The sequence below is a fragment of the Schistocerca gregaria genome, chromosome X, assembly GCF_023897955.1.
Source record: "Schistocerca gregaria isolate iqSchGreg1 chromosome X, iqSchGreg1.2, whole genome shotgun sequence".
NCBI classification, from domain to species: domain Eukaryota; kingdom Metazoa; phylum Arthropoda; class Insecta; order Orthoptera; family Acrididae; genus Schistocerca; species Schistocerca gregaria.
This window is the reverse complement of record NC_064931.1, coordinates 831,675,651-831,700,933: the sequence shown is the minus strand read 5'-3', so window position 1 is coordinate 831,700,933 and position 25,283 is coordinate 831,675,651. Positions and strand designations below refer to the sequence as shown.

Genomic DNA, 25,283 nt, shown 5'->3' with positions numbered 1-25,283 from the left:
CCGCTTTGTAAAACAACTGCTTTATATCTGATCTTCATTTTCACACAAAAAATGTAAGGCTGAATGTTGTTTTAACACCACAGTGTTCTACTAGACATTGTCGTGTTGCCTGTGCTATGCAGTTTCCTTTTTCCATCCTTAGAACTGACTTTCTAAGTTTAACGTAGGTTGTGCATCACTGCGTATCTTGGAATTTTTCACATAAACAAATCATTTTCAGAGGTGAAGGAAGCAATAAGTGGCAGGAAAAAAAAAAAAATCTGCAAACTGACTGGAAATCAAACCCCAGACCTTTGTATTTCCTTTCTTGCACTTATCCACAGCGCCACCAAACCAACTGCTGGACTATATATGTAAATTAAATGTTTTTACTGATTACAAAGCAGTAATATTATCGGAGTAAATGTTGTGCTATGTAATACATAAAATGTATCACCACACACAGTGTGGGAGTCTGTTCTGACCACCATTATTTGTGTGTTTTGGTACCCATTCAGTGTGTACTGGTTGGGAATTCTGCACATTTAGTGTGGTTCAGCATCTGTCAAGTGACTGCCTGTTCTGTTGGCTCCAGCTGACTTCTGATTAGCTCATTTCCTCCTACAGTAATAGTAGATATAACCAGCAACAGTGAACTACTCGAAGTGCTAGCTACTTGCCAATTAACAGGATGGTCTCACCATCTCCAATACAGAATGAAGGAAAGATTACTGGCTGCATGCCATGGTATTTGCCTAAAATCTGTCTTACCTTATTCTGTATATGAGGAGTATAGTGAACCAGGGAATTGTTCAGTCTTCCTCAAATTCTGGTTCTCTAAATTTACCAAGCAGGTGTTTGCTAGAATAACGTTTTCCTTCTTCCAAAGGTTCCCTTCTGAATGCTCTTGGCATCTCATTTAGTTTGTTCTATGAACTTCATTGATGTGTTGTTGACCCTAGCAACATGTATGCTGGCGTACCTACTCGATTAGAATTGCAAACACTGGAGTTCTATTTAGGACAGCACTACCATCTTATATGCAGTTTCCTCTACAAAATCACTTAGTATTAGTCCACTACACGAACCTGACAACGGAATGGTCCAATTCGGTGTATCGAAACCTACACTGAAATTTTTCACACAAGAAATGCTCTGTCAAAATTTTAGCTGCTAAGGTGCACTGCAAGTGCTAAAGAAAATGTTAAAGTTTGTCAAATTTTGCCGCACAAAGAACAACATATAACAGTGGTTTGTACAGCCCTTCCTCCCTAGTATGTGAAACAGCAAATGAACACACACAGCCATGACAAGAGTGTGTAGCGTCCCACAGCACGCAATTCAAAGTGCACACACACAAATTTTAGCATGTAAACCATACCAGAAATGTATAAAATCATTAATTCTTTTGAATAAGTTGGAGTTGATATTGACAGCTAAACTGTTACAGGTGTAACTGTTATGCAAATGACTAGCAGAGAAAAGAAAATCAAGACAGTCTGTGATGATACGTCATAAAGGGCTTCCATCAACTGGGACTTGACATCAAATATTTTACAAAAATTCCTGTAGCACAGTTCTTATGATAATTTTTTATTAATGTATGCTTTACTAACAATTAAACAATTCCTTGTTTATTCCACATAGTACTCACAAAAATGTATTGGATGATGAAAACAAACAATTTGCTTACACCAAGCACTGTTCTTACGATAATTTTTTATTAATGTATGCTTTACTAACAATTAAACAATTCCTTGTTTATTCCCCATAGTTCTCACAAAAATGTATTGGATGATGAAAACAAACATTTTGCTTACACCAGGCACACCTCATGAAAGAAGTATTAATGCAGTCGGGAACTTCAGAGGCGTACTTGTTGTATTTAGACATAACTGGAATGGAGTAATAAATGGTCATGCCCATTGTTCCGCATATTGTGCTGAGTACCAGACATACTTGATCAGATTTGTAAAATTTAGTGATGCAAACTGCCACTGCAGAAATGACTAAGTACAGCAATACTGATCCACTGATAAACCTAAAATGGCAGAAAACTATTAGAAATTATATTGCCCGAGAATTTACTGAAAAATGCTTTACACTGTTGATTTTTTTTAAATTGAGCAGTTGAATAATGCCTTTGGTACTGGGCGGAATCCAAATTACATCAACAGTCTTTTTGCTGTCATCCTAAAGACTGAGGTGTCATTATGTCCAGGCCAAGTCTCCAACAAAAGCGATGAATTGTTGTCCTCAAACAGTAACAAGATGCTTTGGGTGTGTCACTGAAAATTATTCTCTTGCATTTTTCCTGATTTTGCTACGTTGATTACAAGATTTTGCAAATAAATAGTCCTTTTATTAAATATGGTCCTACTTCACATTCCTGAGGACAGATATAAAGCTACAGAAACAGTAATCCACTGATACTTATCACTGCAATTGTTGTATACAAATATGTCGTAGTATTCATTGACTGCTCAAGAGACTGTCTTTTTTAACTTGAAATGATAAAGTGTGGTTTACATTTAGTTCTTACATGAATCCTGACTGGCTGGCTTTATACATGCAATTGTAGGGGATAACAATAAGCTACAAATTTTCTATAAAAGTTACCTGTTAATGGCATCTTGTCTACTACTGGAAGTAAACTTCATACTTTTGCAACTTCCTTTTCTGTATAATTTTCTGAATTTGTTTAACCAGGTCGAAGCAACCTGGAAATTTTCATCTCACTTGTAATTCAGAGGACCTAGTCTCATAGATTTCCCTCAGTAATGGTGCATTGAATCTTTTGAATAGTTTTTCTTTCACAATTTTGCAAGTTTCATTCCAATGCATATTTCGCACTTCATGTAAATCTGCCTTCCACCTATACAATTCATGTTCAGATTTTATGATGCAAAACCGGCTTTGCACACTGCTTTAGTCTAAGCACTTTCTTCCTCTGTTCAACCAAAAACTTTACTGCCTTTTCTTTGTCACTCATTTCCTTTGGGGTACTCTTTTTGTTCTGAACTTTAATGAGCACAACAATCATCATTTGAACCACAATTCATGGACGTGTCTGAGTTATTTCCTGTTTCTTCCACTGTTTCTACAATTTCTAAAGAAATGTTGACATCATACCAGCTCTTATTCAGGAATGGAATAAATACTCTGTCTGGATAAATGCCAGGTCCACACTTAACTTGGTCATGATGGAGTGCAACAAGATCAACTCTCCAGTTATAGTGTTAAAAAGGATTTCTAATGGCTGTTTATTGGAGTGTCACTAGCACATGATGGTTTTTACCCATGATCTAACGAAGAGTACAATGTTCATTGCTGTGTTACCTTCCCTCATTGTTATAAAGACTCACCTATCAAGCCACTTCTTAGTGTACTATGCGGAGCTGCAGGAGGTGAAGAAAGCACTGGAGTAGATGATATTCTTGGTGGAGAGAAGTTGCTGTCTCCACAGGCTCTCTTAGTGCTTTACAGGCAATCCAGCAAATATATCCAGCAGACAGGGTAGTCCAGATGGTTCAGGATGCTACACACCTGTAATGGCAGAAAAAGGAGTTGGCCATCTGTGGGGTACCTAGACAAATTGGAATTGAGGGGAATGAGAAAGCTGACATAGCAGCTAAAGTGAGAGCAGCTAAATTGGTCTGTCAGAAAAAAACATCACAGTTCATCATAATGCCCCCACCCCAACCAATTGTGCCATGGATAGAAAAGAGAGTGATGCCTGAGAGGGAAATCACCACCAAGAAGCTGCAGTCAGTTAAACCAACTATTCAGCCATGGTGCTCTTCCTTTCAGACTCAGAGAAGGGACAGAATGGTTGTCACTTGCCTTCGTGTGGGTCACTGTTGGTGGACACATGCCCCTATCTCTTGTGGAACAAAGATCCACCTGAATGCAGTTTTTGAGATCTCACATTCATATGATTTTTTTTTTTTTTATGCTGATGTTGGGGAAGCCTTTTATCTACTGAGGGACTTACCCTTAATTTTAGGCAATCACGAGACTATATCAAGAAAACTGTTGACATTTTGTGTGCTATTAAGACTCCTGTCCAGTTTAATTGGATGAAAACATTAAATTCCTAATAAAACACACAGAACAACCAATATAATATTTGATTATTGGGAACATAATTCATCAGCAGTAAATGTTAATGCCAAGTGGTTCAGTTAATCTAAATAGTTTCATAAATAAAGCATTAAAATTTATTTTGAAAAAGTTAACATATTTTGTGAAATGATTTATCTAAAAGAAAGAAATAAAATAGATTAGGGGAAACATTTGATGCACCTCAATTGCTGTAATAGATTTAGATCATCATTCAAAGGCATGTCAAACGTTTCTATAATCTGTTTTAATTCTTACTTTTAGACAAATCTTTTCACAAAACATTTGACTGATTTCCTTTTTCCGTATGAACTTCTTGACACTTCATTTACATAGCTAGCAGCAGCTGTTAGTGAAATATTTCAATGTTCCCACAACTCAGATTTTTTCTTATTCGTCTTGATTACTTTCAAGTAATTAACTTTTTTTCTTCAAAACTAGAACTCACGCTGGTGAATTTGATACGCCATTTATTCAATTCCCACTCTTCATTTGGCTATGAAAATTCGGACAAAAACCCAGTGCATCGTTTTTATAGGGAGTCTCGTTTCCACTCTGCCCAAAAATTTGACCAAAATATTTCAACTATTATTCATAGATGAAATACATGCCTCTTTTTGTGCTGTCACTTGCAAAAAATCTGTTCCACCAGATATAAAATCCAAAATCTTGAGAATTACAAGAGTCATCATTCTGATGATATCAACTTTAAATACAATTTCAATATGTTGGCTACATTTCATATGCAGATACGTATGACCTAAAAGAGCTGTACCCAGTGTCTCTGCAGTGCGTTTTGACCTCTGCAAACTCTTAAAAATGTTTGCAGTCATTTACTTAGTTCGTGCAGCCCAGTAACTATAAAAAATAATGAAAAGAAATTATCGAGTGAAGGTATCAGTCAAAAAGATTTTTTTCTTGAAGTCAGATGATAAATATTTCATAGCAGTCGGCTTGTCCACTCTAGACCCTCACTGAGATGACTCATAGCTGTTGCTATCCATATTCTGAGTGCTGCAACAACAAGATTCAAACTCATTTGAATTCAAACATCACCATTTATGCCAGATGACCATCAATGGTGTGGATGTCACCAAACTAGGGCACTTCTGTAGTCATATTTTGTCACCTGAAGCTGTCGTGTAATGTCGGTTGTATGTGTTGCTCCCTTAGGGCATACCCATATGGCACTTTCCCAGCATCGCACATGGAACTATAAAAATGTTGTTAACAAGGTTCCTGAATGATATAGCCTTAAAATTTGCACACTTCTCATGTTTTTAACATATTTGCCCAAACAATTGTTTAAATGAAAAGCACTCTGATAGCCAATTTACCAGGCTGTCAGTTGAAAGTGCACCATATGAATTCAATCTGTATGTGCCTTAAAGTTCTTCATGTATGACAATACCAGAGCAAGTCACATCAAGTTTTGAGATGTTTTACCAGATTGTCACTGTGCAATAATTAAGGCAGGAAATGAATTGACAATGTTAAAAAAAAAAGTGGCTGTTGGATGGTGACATTTTATTTGTAAATTGTTGAAATGTTAGATATAACGAATGACTTTTTAGGCCATATCATTGATTTTGCGTATTTGCTGTAGTCGACAAACTTTATTATAATTTAATGCAACCAAATATTTAATATTAATTATTGTTTGAAATTAATTGGACTGGTCATAGTATAACTTGGTAGTATTAAACATAACAGCTATTTGTATGTACTGGTATTGGACTATGTCTAAAGTTAGGCTGTCAGTGCAAAATTACTCTACGGCAGTTCTATTTTTAATTGTAATTGTGTTTTTGCAGCTGCTTTCTTGCCCTCCAGCTCTACGTTACCATGTGATTCATCGACAAGGCCGGACTCACAAGCTCTTAGTGCGTGGTGATTCTGAGGGTTCAGTAGTAGTGTGGTCTGTTCCAGATGTAACAGATGGGCAGCTATTACAGATAAAGCAAGAAGAATTTGACAAGCCACCAGGTATTTCATAATTTTTTTTCTTGATGCTGTTATCTAAATCCTACTTTATTGTAGTATTCTTGTCTGTAGTAGTGTATTGTATTGTGTTTTAGTGTGGTTTAATGGGTTTTGCATCCTTCTGTATTTTGTAGAAGATGGTTATCAAACAGTCTGTTACCTACAGTACAGGCCCTCCATTCAGAATCGGTCTTTTTAGCTATTCACTTGTGTTAACTGCTTTTATTTTGTTTCCATAACTCTTCAGTTTTCATGTCTACATCTACATCTACGTGATTACTCTGCTATTCACAATAAAGAGCCTGGCAGAGGGTTCAATGAACTACCCTCATGCCGTCTCTCTACCGTTCCACTCCTGAACGGCACGTGGGAAAAACGAGCATTTAAATTTTTCCGTGCGAGCCCTGATTTCTCTTATTTTATCGTGATGATCATTTCTCCCTATGCAGGTGGAGGCCAACAGAATGTTTTCGCAATCGGAAGAGAAAACTGGTGATTGAAATTTCATGAGAAGATTCTGTTGCAACCAAAAAATGCCTTTGTTTTAATGTTTGCCACTCCAATTCATGGGTTATGTCTGTGACGCTATCTCCCCTGCCCTTCTTCGTACTTTTTCGATGTCATCCATCAGTCCCATCTGATGCGGATCCCACACCGCACAGCAGTACTCCAGAATAGGGCAGACAAGCATAGTGTAAGGAATCTCTTTGGTAGACCTGTTGCACCTTCTAAGTGTTTTGCCAATGAATCGCAGTCTTTCGTTTGCTCTACCCAGAATATTATCTATGTGATCGTTCCATTTTAGGTTAGTTGTAATTGTAATCCCTAAGTATTTAGTTGAATTCACAGCTCTCAGATTTGTGCGACTTATCGCATAATCAAAATTTAGCTGATTTCTTTTAGCACTCATGTGAATAACTTCGCACTTTTCTTTATTCAGGGTCAATTGCCACTTTTCGAACCATACAGATATCTTATCTAAATCATTTTGCAAGTCATTTTGATCATCTGATTATATTACAAGACTGTAAATGACAGCATCATCTTCATACAATCTAAAATGGCTGCTCAGATTGTCTCCTATGTCGTTAATATAGATCAGGAACAATAGAGGGCCTATAACACTTCCTTTGGGAATGCTGGATATTACTTCTATTTTACTCGATGACTTTCCGTCTACTACTACGAACTGTGACCTTTCTGACAGGAAATCACGAATCCAGTCGCACAACTGAGGTGATATTCCGTAGGCAAGCAGTTTGATTAGAAGATGCTTGTGAGGAACGGTGTTAAAAGCCTTCTGGAAATCTAAAAATACGGAATCAGTTTGACATCCCCTGTCAATAGCACTTATTACTTCATGAGTATAAAGATCTAGTTGTTCACAAGAACGATATTTTCTGAATGCGTGCTGACTATATGTCAATAATGCGTTTTCTTCAAGGTACTTCATAATGTTCAAATACGGCATATGTTCTAAAACCCTACTGCAAATCGACGTTAGTGATATAAACCTGTAATTCAGCGGATTACTCCTACTTCCCTTTTTGGGTATTGGTGGGACTTGAGGAATTTTCCTGTCTTTAGGTACGTACCTTTCTGTGAGCGAGTGGTTGTATATAATTGCTAAATATGGAGCTATTTTATCAGCATACTCTGAGAGGAACTTGACTAGTATACAATCTGGACCAGAGGCCTTGCCTTTATTAAGTGATTTAAGCTGCTTTGTTACACCGAGGAGACCTACTTCTATGTTTCTTATTTTGGCAGTTGTTCTTGATTGGAATTCAGGAATATTTACTTCATCATCTTTGGTGAAGGAGTTTCGGAAAACCGTGTTTAATAACTCTGCTTTAGTGGCACTGTCATCAGTGACTTTACCATTGCTATCGTGCAGTGAAGGTATTGATTGTGTCTTGCCACTGGTGTGCTTTATGTATGACCAGAATCTCTTACGGTTTTCTGCCAGATTTCGAGGCAGAATTTTGTTGTGAAAATTATTGAAAGCATCTCGCATTGAAGTACACGCCATATTTCGAACTTCTGTAAAACTTTGCCAATCTTTGGGATTTTGCGTTCTTTTAAAATTGGCATTTTTTTTTTTTTTCGTTGCTTCTGCAACAACAATCTGACCCGTTTTGTGTACCATGAGGGATCAGTACCATCACTTATTAATTTATGTGGTATATATCTCTCAATTGCTGTTGATACTATCTCTTTTCTACACTTACATGATCAGATCGGAAGGAGTGAAGACTAGGACATGGAATACAAAATTTCATTATTCACCAACTATTTTCCAATAATCTAGAAATTCACCACAAAAATTGTGGTTTTTGTGAAATGGTGAAAAGAAGGGTACATTTGACACTTATTTACAAACACTGTTTTCTAGCAACGCTTCAAAACCAGTCTCATTCGAACAACATGTTTTAAGTTGACCCAGGACAGTAGGTGGAATGTCCAACATGGACTAATGATGTTACTTAGATTGAGGCAAACTAGCCAGAAAAACCTCTCTGTGAATATAGTTTCAAATTTGACTTCTTGTATCTCATTGATTAAAGGCATTGATAAACATGTAACTTTGGACACAACTACTTAGCAACATAAGGTTTCCTAATATAAAATATCATTCATGTACTGCTTTCTAAAGTTCTAGAAAATCAGTTCAAACTTTATTTTTTCATAAAATTTGCAAAAATAGATCACATTTAGTTTGTTTTTAGAGCATTTATTTTCCATAATTGATTTCAGACTAATCAAATTTGGAAAGAGTGTCATGTTTTATTTTCCTATGAGCACTAACAATACCAGAAAATGACAGAGAAATTTGAGGTCTACATTGCAGCAATCTGTTGGTCTTGTTTCATTGCATGTGGTTTCTGTTCTATCTGACTATATTGCATTGGTCCATGTTGAGATTGCCCCTACCAGTTGAACAACATCAACCTACAACCCCACTGCCACAGGGGTGTTATCCAATAGCTATGCTATACCAGCCCAGGTAGGTTTATTCATCTGGGTTCCCAAGCATGTAATATGATTTGTTAATTTCGATTTGAAAGCCTTGTGGTGGTACCAGCCTTCTTACAAAGCCATTTGATAAGTACTTTATCTCTGATTCTCGCGTCTGTAGGAGTATCTAACATAGGCAGCAAGCAAAAAGTAATACTGATTTTTAACTTTGCAAGATTGCAGTTTACATTTTTCGTAATTTTTGAACCACTTTCTGCCGATCATTTTCTTGAAATTGATACTTTGTGTTGTATGCTGATACTGAACGACCAGTGTGTGGAAATGAGGTGTTGTTCTTGTGCGCAACAAGCATCCTGTCTTTCGGACTAATAAAATGAATGAGCTGGGCCTTGAGAGTACATAAATTCCATCAGAGAAGTTAACAGTAAAAATTGAAATTGTTGTTTGCTTGCCGCCTATTTGAGATACTCCTACAGATTTGGGAACTGGAGATGATGTACTTAACAAATGGCTTTGTAAGCAAACTGATACCATGACAAGGTTTAGAACCTACATTAAGAAATCAAATTACACACTTGAGAACATGGATGAAGAAACCCACCTGTGGCTCATATTGCACAGCTATTGGGCAATACCCGTATGGCGATGGGTTGCCAGTTGTTCTTGACCCAGTAGTGACAGTGTCACCGGGGCCCCATGCTATTTTGTTGGATATTTCTTGTCAATTTAAAAATAAAACCCATATGCAAGAAAACGTGGGTAGCATGTTGCTGCAATGTAGCCTGTTAACCATGGTATGTTCCCTCAAATTTCCCGTCGTTTTCAGGTATTGTTAGTGCATATTGGAGAATTGAATGTGATGTTCTGAATACTTCAAAATATGCTCTTCCAAATGTGATAGGTGTGAAATCAGTTATGGGAAACAGATTTTTTTAAAAGCAGATTGAATGGGATCCATGTTTGTAATTTTAGCAAAAGTTAAGTTTCAGCTGATTTTGTAGAAATTTAGAAATCGGTAATGTGAATGAGGATTCATATTGGAAAAGCATATGTTAACAATATATGGAGAAGATAGATTACTACTCACTATAAAGATAACAGCTCTGGTGTAGGGGTCTTAAAACATGTTGTTCCGTATGACTACTTTTGAAGCTTTACTAGAAAATAGTGTTTGCAAAATAAGTGTCAAATATACCATGTTTCTCAGCTTTCCACAAAAACTATCTTTTCAACAAATTTGTATATTACTGGAAAACAGTAGATTAATGAAATTTTGTGTTCCACATCCTTGTGCTACTGACTGCATATCAAGTTTCATCTTCAGCATGTGTTTACTCTACCAGACGTAAGAGTCAGAAGTTAAAATTTTTTTGTCATGATTTTCACACCGAACTGTTTTACACTCTTTTTTTTCTTTCTTTTTTCAAATTATCTAGCATTGTTAGCCTGCATTAGATAATCAAATACACTTTTTTTGACAGTTAAAGCCATGATCTTCCCAATGAGCTCAGTTTGGAAAGTTTTGTAGAGCACAGTTTTTTACAAAATCAGGTCAAAAATGCCTTAATTTTTATCTTTTTAAAAAATTTTCAGTTTTGCAGTTCATTCATTGAATATTTGAAAGTAATACATAAATGAAACTTCTTATTTGAGAGCAATGTGTTTTTTAGATAACTATATGTCAAGTTTATTGTTTATCGTACCTCTAAACAGAAAGACCATTCTTAATAAGAAACTTTTTTATTTAATTAAATTTGTCTTGGTCTATAAAAAGTTATGTATCATTGTGCTGCTTTCATGTACCTGCCTTAGTATGAAATCAGTTACTTGATGTCAAATTGAAAGAAGCAAGTAGCACTTTAAGGTCATTCTTTCTATGAGACACTTTCAGAAACAATAAATTGCTTCCCTCTGTTTCACAGATAACATAACAAAGAATGCAAGTTTTTCAGAAATAGCTGAAAATTTCTCAATGGTGACCTATACACAACTAAAATTGAAAAGTACCATTACTTAGTTTAAGCTCACAGGCACATGCTTTTATACATTGCTCTACACAAAAGTTTCTAGTTTCTTGATTTTTCACTCTGTGATAAATTTGAACATTTGTGGCAACTCCTGCTCCCTTCATAGTGTCTCTACTTGCATGAGCTGACAGCTTATAGCCGCCTGCATTTACCTTTTCCATATCTTCGACTGTATGATGATGTTCAGACAGGTATAGTACCCCCGTCTCACCCTCAGTTTCTAAATCTTCGAAACAAACAAGAAGCTCATTCGTTTTTTAATCGCCTGGTATTCTGACAATGCAATATACTAACTTTATTTTTCACTATATATCTATGAGAATCTTGTGATATTTTCACATCTCTAGTACCTGCCTGTCTCAGCATTTCATTAAGCTTAATTTTATTCAATATTGAATCATTGGACACAGATCTTAGCCTAAAAAAGAGGTGTTCCCACGAGTTATAGCAGCCCCCTCCCCCACCCCCGCCTTAAAGATTTTGCCATTACCCTGACCAATTTACCCTTCCTTTTCCTGCTGCCATGCAGACCATGCCTTGTGAAGTCCCACCTACCAATAGTATGTACAGGAATCAAACCCATGCCTGACAAAGTAGCCACCTGAAGAACTGATAAAACTCCATATTGACCCCCCTGACGGAGCTGTTCAGCTTAGATACTGCTGGTGTTTCACCACCAGCAAGAGATGATGGACTACACTTCATCGCGTCTCATCCGCCCTGATGCCACCCACTCTGACCAGGGACCCTCCCCACAGGCATCACCAGCCGCAGCAAAGACCACTTGGCAGGATGGCCATTGCCGGGAGTCCCTAGGCTCCAGTGGGGTGGGCATCTACCCCTTGGGATATGTGGGGAATTAATGGTGCAGGCATCAGCAGAGCGATCCCTGTGTGGTCAGGGGGCTACAGCCAACAGGGTATGTTGTGGCACCACCACAACGGACTGGCTACCATGCTGGATATCAGGTGCAAAGAAGTCCATGGTCATCGTTGACGCAGAATTGGAACTGCATAGTGCATGGTGGAAAACGCACCCAGGAAGGCATCCTCACCCAAGAGATGGAGAATGGGCAGGACTGCAATGCAACGACGAGAAAGTGGGCTGAAGACCTCAATGCACGATGTATACAATGAACCTTGTAAGGCGCCCCTTCCCCATTTGGCTCGCTCTTCGGAAAAATTATGAGGAATGGGGGTCAAACCCTACAGGGGACAGCCACAAGCGCTAAAACTTGTGGAACTCCTTTTAGTCGCCTCATACGACAGGCAGGAATACCTCAGGCCTTTTCTAACCCCAGCCCCGCAGAGGGGCGTAAAAGGAAATTTACTCTGAAAGTAATCCTTTTCAAACAACCATCACAATATTTTCCCAAAACCGCACAAAAGTGCTGAAACATGTATGTGTGAAACAAAACAGAAAAAAAGTGTCTTGATAACGCAGAACTTCTCATCCTATTTTCGTAGCAAGCACGGACATAACAAGAAGAAGTGCACCACAAGATGATTAATCCGAAGACCTGTTAGAAACAGGTTCAGTAGTTGCCGTATAACAGGTGTCACCGTGCTTGTGCAGCTACGATGATGCAGGAAGCCTATATGTTCATTCTTGTAAAGCATTAAAAGATCTTACACTATGCCATAAAAGAAACAAGACATTAGAGGATATTCCAAGAGCGTCAGAATATCAGGAACCATGCTAAAATGCTTAAGTCAAGTGCACATTTGTGTGCCCAGATTTGGATATAAATTTTCTTGGAGTACTAGTACTGTATTAGCTCATGTTTTGTTCTTTATTACGGCATAATGCCACACGTGCTAGAAGATGAAAATGTGGACTTGAAATGCAACAAACAGTTGAAACTATTCAATAGCGTGTAATTAAACACTTTGTTTCAAATAAATTGACTCTCTCAGCAGAAGAAATTAATAAAAGCCAAATTTTTTTCGCAAACCAACAAAAATAACTTCACTGTTCTGCAAGGTGATTAATACTTGTCTGTCACAAAGGTGGAAATAAAATAAAATCTGAAACTAACGACATATTTCAGTCTTCCATAATTATGTGAATGTATTGTAATTCACTTGATAGCTCCTGGCAACAGAAATCTGTTTTGTTTTCATTTGACATGAGAGCAATAAATGAAGAGGAAAAAGCACAATCACTAAACATAAACATGGGTCACATGGAGACTAGCCACCTCTGCGCTACAACTCTGACTGCTCTGCAAATCAGCCCCGGACCTATGATATTTCCGAACCAGGGAAATAGTGGCACTCTCAACCCCCCCCCCCCCCCCTCCAATCTCTCAAGCGTTTGAGTTAAGATGATAATTTACTTTTCAAAAATATGTTCATTATGTAGTGCACATCTTTCTGAAGAGTCTGATACATAAAACAAGTGTGTTCAAGGAAATGTAAGACATGTCATTTGGTTTTAAGTGTGCCAAAGTGCAGTGCCAGGCATCTTCACAGGGCATTCTTCTATCACACGTCAATATATTTTGTTCTGTGGAATTCAAACTTGTAATATTTTGTAATGGATGCCATCAAACTATATTCAGGACAATGGAAATTAAAACATCCTCTCCCGCTTCCAGTTGGCCATTTTGACATCCAGTCCCTCTTCCCCTCTTCCCCCCCCCCCCCCCACCCCCCCACCTCCTTGCACTCTTTATTGCCTATTAGCTTATAACTTCTTGTTTTGTGCGACATAAAATTAAATGTATAATACATAAAGGTAGAGACAAGCAAGACAGTACACATTTCTTCAATCCTTAAGTCCTAGCATTTTTTTCTCTCTAATATTGCTACAGCTTTACATGTCTTGCTTTCCTTTCTGGGAAAGAATTCATTAACTCATCAAAGTATGTCAACTGTTTTGCTACATGAAAAAACGAAATAATGATGTCTAATACTGGAAAAGCTGTCAATACAAGTAGTACTGAAGACTGGTGTGGTTTCTCGAACTGATTACATGTATTTTGTCATGGAACAGGCCTGCCTAATATGGCAGCAATTTTAAACACACAAATGGTCATTTTTATAACACGACAGAATATAATTCATGAAGTACCAATATCAAATGCGTATTAGGCCTCCTACAATCAATTGTCATCACTAATTCTGTAACTATTCCAGCCAGTGTCAAAACTTATTCTCTGGTTAACTTCACTGACACTGCCACAGTCACTAGTTTAGTTATCCCGCATTTATTCTCCAGTTAGGCGTTATTACGTGTTCATTCAACGCGTTTTCTGCACTACTCACAGAATAGAACTTCAGTGGCTGCTAGCTGGGGACTGTACAACTGGCCCTTATTACAAGTGTAGCAGTATGGCCAAAAATTTTCCGGCAAAATTTCATATTCTTGGACACATAGAGAAGGTAATATGTAAGCTTTCTTACCTGTTGTTTCCTGTTCGTGATTTATTGCCAATCTGGTGATCAGAATCTATGAATTAGGCTAGTAATAACAACAATGCTGGTTCATTCGCAAACCCTGTCAACCACAAATACCAATGGCATTCAGCCATTTGGCTTTATTCCTCTGAGCTCACTTAGCCCCATCCCCTTTTGTCTGTGGAAAAGTTTATTTCTAGATGTGACGGGGATTCCCCTGTGAGAGACATAGTGTACACTATGCATACATTCAAAAATCAACTTATGATTCATTCAGAAATCAACTTAGAATTTGTTCAAAATCCAACAGGGATGCATTTCAAAATCATATGAATAACCGACAGCACAACATGTGCTGGATGCTAGGTGCTTTGTGAAACAATGTGTTCCACCCCCCCTCCCCGTGAAATTGCTGACCGGGGTAGATACCCAGGGGTTGCCCCCCACCCCCTACATCAAGGCCTGTTGCGCATGTGTGAATTTGGCAGCTTAGATGTGCCAGTAAATTTTTTCCACGTGTCATCTGGCTGCTTGCCGCTATTGCTTATACAGCTAACTGCCACACTTCTGTAGCCAGAAGTGGGAGAAGGTACTACTCATACGCAACTCAACTGCACATGTGCATGAGCTCACTCGCAACAGCTCAAACAAATCTAATATAAACAGTTGTGACATCTTCCTCATCAAAGGCAATTTGTTGTTATGAAGCATTGCAATGTCTTCCTAAAGCCTATGATACATTTTGCTGTTGACAGACACGTATGAGCACTGTGTTTTGTTGTTGTACATGACACATTTCCTTTGCCATTTAAGTTTTTTTTAATCTCATTCATATTTTCTTGTTGCAGTATTATTCTGCAGTAACGAGATAAAGTACTATCCTTTGTTAGAGTATTGGTTCTTTATCAGACAAAGTTACAAAAGTTTAACTGAAAACTAAAACAGTGTAAAATTCCCAGAATTCTAAAAAATTCCAAAGTTTTCCCCTGTTTTCTCCTGGATGGAAAAATTCCGACGTTTCTCCTGGATCTCCCGGTTGTCCCAGTTCGTATACATCCTGTAGGTAGTAGCCATGGAAGAGGTGTGTGCCACATCTTGCAGGAAAAATTAGGTGATAGGTACCAGGTCAAAAGTTTTTTCAAGCCCAGTGCACGTCTTAGCCAAGTGATAGGAGGATGTAGGATCACTGAGCCAGGATTTTACAAAGCAGGATCATATTGTAATAGTGGGTGTAGCAGTAAACAGTATTGATAGGGATCAGAGCTGCAATATTGAATGTGACCTGGTAAAAATAGGATCTGCAATGAACCATATAAATGTGGGCTTGATTTTTGTTTTCAAGAGGTATGATCAGGCCATACTATGGACTATGAAAAAACAAAAATACTGTCAATCCTCCTCCTTCTGGGACTGCATTACTAAAGAGGCCATCAACATCTGACTACAGGACGATCCTATTAATAAAAGACAGTGACCTTCAACTTAGTCAGGCTTGGAACCTTGCACTCAGTCTGGAGAGAAAGGTGTGGTCCCAGAGATCGAGGACCGCCCCCAACGGTGGCAGCAGGGAGACTGCAGACCCCAGTTCAGACCCAGGCTCCGCTTCCCCCACCACCTCCAGTAGCTGCCGCACTGGCCTCACTGAAGACACCAGGAGAGGAACAGTGGAGGGGGTAATGGCTAGTATACAGGGTGTTACAAAAGGTAAGGGCAAACTTTCAGGAAACATTCCTCACACACAAAGAAAGAAAATCTTATGTGGACTTGTGTCAGGAAAAACTTACTTTCCATGTTAAAGCTCATTTCATTACTTCTCTTCAAAACACATTAATCATGGAATGGAAACACACAGCAACAGAACATACCAGTGTGACTTCAAACACTTTGTTACAGGAAATGTCCAAAATGTCCTCTGTTGGCGAGGAAACATGCATCCACCCTCCGTTGCATGGAATCCCTGATGCGCTGATGCAGCCCTGGAGAATGGCGTATTGTATCACAGCCGTCCACAATACGAGCACGAAGAGTCTCTATATGAGACAGGAGCTTTCAAATGCCCCCATAAATGAAAGTCAAGAGGGTTGAGGTCAGGAGAGCGTGGAGGCCACGGAATTGGTCCGCCTCTACCAGTCCATCGGTCACCGAATCTGTTGTTGAGAAGTGTACGAACACTTCAACTGAAATGTGAAGGAGCTCCATCCTGCATGAACCACATGTTGTGTTGTACTTGTAAAGGCACATGTTCTAGCAGCACAGGTAGAGTATCCCATATGAAATCATGATAACGTGCTCCATTGAGTGTAGGTGGAAGAACATGGGGCCCAACCAAGACATCACCAACAATGCCTGCCCAAACGTTCACAGAAAATCTGTGTTGATGACGTGATTGCACAATTGCATGCGTATTCTCGTCAGCCCATACATGTTGATTGTGAAAATTTACAATTTGATCACTTTGGAATGAAGCCTCATCCGTAAAGAGAACACTTGCACTGAAATGAGGATTGACACATTGTTGGATGAACAATTGGCAGAAGTGTACCCGTGGAGGCCAATCAGCTGCTGATAGTGCCTGCACACGCTGTACATGGTACGGAAACAACTGGTTCTCCCGTAGCACTCTCCATACAGTGATGTGGTCAACGTTACCTTGTACAGCAGCAACTTCTCTGACACTGACATTAGGGTTATTGTCAACTGCACGAAGAATTGCCTCGTCCATTGCAGGTGTCCTCATCATTCTAGGTCTTCCCAAATCGCGTGTCATAGGCTGGAATGTTCCGTGCTCCCTAAGACGCCGATCAGTTGCTTTGAATGTCTACCTGTCGGGACACCTTCGTTCTGGAAATCTGTCTCGATACAAACATACCACGCCACGGCTATTGCCCTGTGCTAATCCGTACATCAATCGCGCATCTGCCAACTCAGCATTTGTAAACGTTGCACTGCCTGCAAAACCACGTTTGTGATGAACACTAACCTGTTGATGCTACGTACTGATGTGCTTGATGCTAGTACTGTAGAGCAATGAGTCGCATGTCAACACAAGCACCGAAGTCAACATTACCTTCTTTCAATTGGGCCAACTGACGGTGAATCGAGGAAGTACAGTACATACTGATGAAACTAAAATGAGCTCTAACATGGAAATTAAGCGTTTCTGGACACATGTCCACATAACATCTTTTCTTTATTTGTGTGTGAGGAATGTTTCGTGAAAGTTTGGCCGTACCTTTTTGTAACACCCTGTATATAGGGCGACGAGAGGAACAGCACAGCATTCGTCAGGAACCGCCTGAAGGAGGCAGCGTGTACGTCTGCCGGAATATTGTGGAGAAATTATGACGCTACTCGGTCGGATACACGAGAACCTGTTTAAATTGGAAATACGCCGGGAAAACTTCAGATCGCATAAAAGTGTTCCTGTTATCTGAGTATGGATTTTTTTTTCTTGGGTGGGGGGGGGGGGGGTGTTGAAATGCACAAGTAATAGCAGAATAAATCAGATTACATACTGCACTTGGTTGTTATAGTACTTATAGAAAAAAAGTGTAACCATTGGTAATGAATGCTTTCATGCCCAGATCAGACATGTGGCAGTTATAACGAAGAGCACATTCAAAGTTATTGCCAGAATTTCCAGGACTGTTTAAGTCTTCATACTTTTCGTCAGTTCTAAGACATTTGTGTTCCTAGTATATTTTTTGTTGTCAGAGAGATGTTAAGGACATTTAAATTATTTGATTGTGTTAAGCGTAGCGATAGAGTCCTCATTGTGACATTACTTCTGCACCTGTGTGTGTGTGTGTGTGTGTGTGTGTGTGTGTGTGTGTGTGTGTGTGTGTGTGTGTCGAGAATCCATTATCACAGCAACGTATTTTCTCCATCTGTCCCTGTCTTGGGCTATTTCCTTCCATTCACCTTCAATACCTTGGCTCCTCAAATCAGCCTTCACATTGTTCTCCCAAGTATGCCTTGGTCTCCCCACAGGACGTTTTCCGTCTAAGTGGCCTACCAGTACTCTGTGCACTCCCCTGTCCTCATCCATTTGAGCCACGTGACCTGCCCATCGCAGCCAATACTGATTATGTCAGGGCTTGAATAGAGTTTGTGAACCTCTTCATTTGCAGTTTTGGCCACTCTCCGCTAATGTCATCCCTTTTCGCTCCGAAAATTTTCCTCAAAATTTTGTTTTCAAATACTCGAAATGGCTTTTCATTTTGCACAGTGAGAGACCAAGTCTCACTTCCATACACCACAACTGGTAGAGTAATAGTTTTGTGTATTCTAATCTTTAAATTCCTAGACAATATCTGCAATGAAAGAACTCTGTTCAGTGATAAGTAGCATGCATTTCCCGCCCGTACTCTCTTCTTCAGTTCGGATTCAATCTCATTTCTCAAAGTGATGTCCATGCCTAGATACTTAAATGTGTTCACTTTTACAAACTGCAAGTCTCCAACTCTTAACATTTCCTGATCTACAGCTGTTGGCATTCTATTAGTAACCATGTACTGAAGGACTACAAAGATGGCAGATCAATATTTGTTGTTGTGAAAAGATTTTTGGTTTAGTGCACATCAGTTGTGCACAGTCCAAAGTATAAGCCATCACTGCTGTACTTCTTGCTGGCCAAATATTACTGATGAAATTTTCTTATACTACTAGGGTTCAAATTACCTTCAGATCAAGTATTGCCACACAAATGTGTGTTAGTATCATCTATTACTGAGGTATTTTTCCCCTTACTCCAATACAACCAGTAAAATACAAGTTTCGCTATCTTACAAGTAGAAGCACAATTCCAATTGCCCATAATCATTTTATTTGACTGCTGTGGCATTTTCTCTGTTCTGAAATGGAATCCAGAATTTCACTGTCTTAGTGTTGTGCATCACGTCTAAAAATCATGCTTGATATATAACGTTATGAAAGCTATCAGCTATCAGGAACACTACACAGGTGGCTGAAGCTGTGAACTTGGTATAGTGCTGTTCAAGAGCTCTGTAAGACTATTTAAACAGTGAGGTTATAAATTTGATATTTATTTCTTTTATTTTACAGAGCTTAATCCTTGAAATTATGATTAAATTTTACGTGGAAACTGATGTTATAGTTTTCACAAAAAAAACACTTTACATTAATTCAGTAAATTATCATTCACTGCAAATTATTAGCAAAGAATTCATTACTGATTGGTGTTTGACGTGCCAGGGATCTTCAGTTGTTTGTAGATACAAGTCTGACATTAATAACAGTGTTTGCATCTTGTGAAGATCTGCGTACCCCTTCAGTTCTTTATGTTGCTTGTCGTTTGTTCTATGTTAAGTCAATAAATGATTTACAGTGGAGTGAACTGCTAGGGGATGTGAAATTTTGGTTTGGTGTAACATTCCTGTGAAGAGAATTTTGTGAAGCTGTGTGATGCATTTTGCATTTTGAAATGTAACAGCTTATTTTTCTTACAATTTAAAAGCTAATTTGGGGTGCACGATTAACTGTTATGTCACTAGATAGAATCGATATAAGTATGTTGCCTTTTGAGCTTTGCAGTGTAATTTTCAATAACTTTAAGTCAAAGTACTCACAAATTTTATGTCCATCTATAGGTAGGAACATGTATTGTCAGTTCGTTTAATTTACTAACAATCAAGTAACAAAAGACACCAAATGTACTGTAATTATAATGTTTTAAACCTGTAACAATTCTATTTATCATACTGTTAACTTAATGTGCTATTAGCTAACACAACAACATTTAATTGTCTTGTATTTAATGAAACCAGATTGACAATGTAAACAAAGTGTTTATTTGGGCTGCTATAATATAAATTGAAATTCCGTTCACACTAAAAATTAATATGCTTATATTTGAAACAGGAAACATGGTAGGGATATTTGGGATAATGTAGTTTCAGTGTAATTGACAAAAATGTTATTAGCATTGTTTATTCGTATCATTTCACTTGTAACCACTGAAAGATGACATTTTTTGTAATTATCAACAACTTCTGTAATTGTGATTAGCGAATACTATACACAACAATAAATCAGGTGTTAGGAAGAGCATATAAAGCTCATCAGAAATTGTGTGAAGGTTCCAGTACAAGCAGCTCTGTGTGATGTAATAAAATTGTACACCTGAAACGATGACTGACTTTTCATGTATTTTGAGAAACATAGTATTCTCTGGTCTGTCTTCACTTACGTACAGGAGAAGTCATCTACAGTGAAGTGTTGAAATGAACATAAGTTCTGGCCACATTTATTATTTTGAACAAACTGAGTTGCACTCATCCAACTTTAAGAACATTTATTTCAGCTACTATTGACAAAATTAATATTTCATAAAGACGTTCACTTTGAATTATTTTCTTTTGACACATTTATCCCCAGTGAGGCAGTTACGCTGCAGTGGGTCGTATGAATAGAAAAGAGAATGTTCTCCGGAGAACATTCTCAGAGCAAAAGAACGTTCACTGTAAAAGTTCTCAATTTTATGTTGTTTTTGTGGTCTTCAGTCCAAAGACTGGTTTGAAGCAGCTCTCCATGCTACTCTATCCTGTGTGTGTCTCTTCATCTCTGAATAAATATTGCAACCTACATCCTTGTGAATCTACTTAGTGTATACATCTCTCTCTCTCTCTCTCTCTCTCTCTACGATTTTACATCCTTCTGAATCTGCATGCTGTATTTATGTCATGGTCTCCCTGTACAATTTTTACCCTCTACCCCCACCCCACACACACTTCCCTCCAGTATTAAATTTGTGATCCCTTGATGCTTCAGAATGTGTCCTTCCAAACAATCCCTTCTTCTAATCAGGTTGTACCACAAATTTCTCATCTCTCCAGTTGTGTTCAGTACCATCTCATTAGTCACATGGTCTACCCATGTAATCTTCAGCATTCTTCTGTGGCACCACATTTCGAAAGCTTCTATTCTCTTTTTGTCGAAGCTGTTTATCGTCCATGTTTCACTTCCATACATGACTATACTCCAGACAAATACTTTCAGAAAGAACTTACTTCCACTTAAATCTAAATTTTGTTCTTGAGAAATGCTTTCCTTGCCACTGTCACTCTACATTTTATATCATCAGTATGTTGGCCTTCATCAGTTATTTTGCTGCCCAACTAGCAAAACTCGTCCACTGCTTTGCGTCTCATTTTCTAATCTAATTCCCTTAGCATTGCCTGATTTAATTCAACAGCATTCTATTATCCCTGTTTTGCTTCTGTTGATCTTCATCATATATCCTCCTTTTAAGACAGTGTCCATTCCACTCAAATTCCCCTCCAAGTCCTTTACTGTCTTTGACAGAATTACAGTGTCATTGGCAAACCTCCAAGTTTTTATTTCTTGTCCGTTGACTTTCATTCCTATTCCAAATTTTTCTTTGCTTTTGTTTACAGCTTGCTCAATGTACAGATTGAATAACACTGGGAATAGGCTACAAACTTGTCTCACTCCCTTCTCAACTACTGATTCACTTTCATGCCCCTTGACTCTGATTACTGCAGTATGGTTTCTGTACAAGTTGTAAATCACTTTTCACTCCCTGTACTGTACCCCTGCTACGTTCAGAATTTCAGAGAGAGTATTCCAATAAAATGCTCTCTCTAAGTCTACGGATACTAAAAACATAGCTTTGCCTTTCCTTAACCTATCTTCTATGATAAGGATCAGTATTTCCTCATGTGTCCCTACATTTCTCCAGAATCCAAAATGATCTTCACCGATGTCGGCTTTGACCAGTTTTTCCGTTCTTCTATAAAGATTTTTGTTAGTATCTTGCAACCATGACTTATTAAACTGAGAGTTTGATAATTTCCACACCTGTCAACAATTTCTTTTTTTTGAAATGGGAATTATTACATATTACATTCTTCTTCGAGTCTGAGGACATTTCACCTGTCTCATACATATGGCTCATCAGATGGAACAGTTTTGTCCTGGTTGGCTCTTATGAGTTAACGAGCATTGCGCTTCCATTTAAATCTGTGGCTGAAAGAGTCAGTATACAGAAATTGTGGAACGAACCCTGTCGTCCAGGACTGTGTGCTGCAAAGGGTGCGGATTCACCATGAAATTGGGAAATTCACAGGCGTCTGTTGTCTATTGAGGCCTAAGCACTGTAGTGTGCGAGTGAGACAGACTAGAGCCTACGTCATAGGGAAACCCAGTAGAAGCCTTTTGTGGCCAAGGAGACATAGCAGCGTTAAATATGGTGGACCTAAGATCAGCCATAAAGGGAAACAATTATGAAAACTATTTAATTCTGTAGTAATGCAGGGAATGAAGCCACAGAAATTTTAATCTGCCATTATCCATAAATTTTCATGGTGATCCCAATAAAACTTGAATATTGATCATATCTATAATAGTTTAGGATTTACTGTGAAAGTGAATGCTAAAATATGAATGCTTTGGTCGATCATAATGATTGACATTCCATATAGAAGCGCATCATTAAAATGACAAGTGTTGTATATATCAACTCTGTATCTTTATTTGTTTGAAAGATATAGTAGATTTAAATTATCAGTATTTTCATTTAATCATCAGATCATCATTTCCTCCACACAAAACACATTGAACGATGACAGCATGACGCCTTATTGAATCATTAGGTAATAGAATATTTGCTGTAAAGTTTAGTGCATAATAGTTACTTTTGTTCTTTATTTATCAGAAAGCACATTGATGCAAGGCTACTGGCCGTGACATTCAAAGTTAAGAAGGAAATTGTATTAGTTTTATGTAAAAGAATTTAATGTTTATTATGTAATGGATATTATTGTTACTTTATTTAGAACGTGAAAGTGCCAAGCTTTGATTATTTAAATACGTTAAAATGTAAAATAATGTAGAATAAGCTATAGCCAATCAGATCAATGGCTACAGGAAAAGGAACTGCGCTAGTCAGTTGAGCGAGGATATTCGGCGCGTGGGAAACATGGTCGTGGGCGGGCAGAAGGAGTGCTGGTGCAGACGGCAAAGTGGACAGTTTGGCTGGAGACACCAAAGGGTACAGTTCAGATTGAGATGCAAAAGTAGACAGTCAGTCTTTAGCCAGCTAGGAAGTGAAACGACTTAAAAAAAAATCTCGTGTTGTGTGGTATCACGTGACTGTCTCTGAGTGGTGAACAGCTGCGTGCCTGCTGTGAACTCTAACTTTTCCCATAGATAACTTGTATTTTGCGATGAGGTTGTGAATGATCGAACTGTGTCAAATGGATATGTGCTCGAGTGTAACGGTAACTCTAAGTATGACTACTTTCGCTATTAGTTTGCTTTGCGAATAAACATTATTCTAACCAAATCACAACTGTGTGGCCTACATCATTTATGGGTCATTAATTTAGTTCTCGATATTATTATTACTGTTATTATATGTTATGTTAACATTGTATTTAGCAAACTTGCCATCAGCCAGACAATTTAACCAAAGGGTCACAAGTGTCTAATTTAGGGTGTGTAGTGCGACACGCATGGTCCAATCCTTAGATGAGTTTGAGCCAAGACATTTCAACGAAGAGGAACTGCATGTGAGCCGAAGCATCTTTGGGATGTTAGCTCACACTCGCCCAAGGCTGTCAGTTGTTCCGATAGAATATTGTCTACTCCTAGGGCCTTGGTTAGACTTAGATCTTTCAGAGCTCTATCATATCTCCCATCTCATCTTCATCTACATCCACATCCTTTCTATAAAATTACCTTTAAGTTTGTGTCCATTGTATAGACCTTTTATATACTTCTTCCACCTTTCGGGTTTCCCCTTCTTTGCTTAGGACTGGTTTCCTCTCTAAGTCCTTGATGTTCAAGCAGCTGCTTCTCTTTTCCCGAAAGGCCTCTTTAATTTTCCTGTAGGTGGTTTTTATCTTTCCCCAAGTGAAAAATGCTTCTAAATACAGACATTTGTCCTCTAGCCATTTTGGACTTTTTTATTCCTTTTTGTATGATCCATTTGCTGCATTTTTATATTTCCTCCTTTTATCAATTAAATTCAATATCACCTATGTTGTCCAAAGATTTCTAGAAGGCCTAGTCCTTTTACCTATTTGATCCTCCACCGCCTTCACTATCTCATCTCTTAAAGCTATCCATTCGTTATTTTTTGTATTCCTTTCCCCTATTCTAATCAGCTGTTGCCTATTGCTCCCTCTAAACTCTCAGCGGCCTCTAGTTCTTTCAACTTATTCAGGTACCAGCTACTTAATTTTGTACCTTTTTCCAGTTTTTTCAATCTTAATCTACAGTTTGTGACCAATAAATTGTGGTCGGACTCCACTTCAGCCCCTGGAAATGCTTTACAATTTAAAACCTGGTTTCCAAATCTCTGTCTTTACATTGTATAATCAATCTGAAACCGTCCAGTGTCTCAAAGTATCTTCAACATATACAACCTTCTTTTATTATCCTTAAACAAAGTGTTAGCGCTGATTAAGTTATGCTCTGTGCAAAACTCTACCATGTGGCTTCCTCTTTCATTCCTTTCCATCAGTCCATACTCACCTACTATTTTTCCTTCCCTTCCTTTTCCTACTATTGAATTCCAGTGCCCCATTACTATCAAATTTTTGTGTCGCTTGACTATCTGAATAATTCATTTTATCTCATTGCACATATCTTCAATCTCTTTTTCAACTCTAGAGCTTGTTGGCATATAAACTTGTACTACAGTGGGGTGTGAGCTTCATGTCTATCATGGCTACAATAATGGGTTCACTGTGCTGTTCATAGTAGCTTACCCATAATCTTATTTTCTTATTCATTGTTGAACCTACTC

General features: G+C 38.2%; 1 protein-coding gene across 4 annotated transcripts in view; it reads left to right on the top strand.

Annotated features, from left to right (window-relative positions):
* The window catches only part of LOC126299335 (WD repeat-containing protein 7), a 324,063-nt gene that overhangs the window by 82,472 nt on the left and 216,308 nt on the right, over positions 1–25,283 (top strand). For all 4 annotated transcript variants that reach the window (XM_049991168.1, XM_049991166.1, XM_049991167.1 and 1 more), the window contains one exon: positions 5,916–6,087. In XM_049991168.1, coding sequence (XP_049847125.1) covers positions 5,916–6,087 — 172 coding nt within the window. The remainder of the gene's footprint in view (positions 1–5,915; positions 6,088–25,283) is intronic.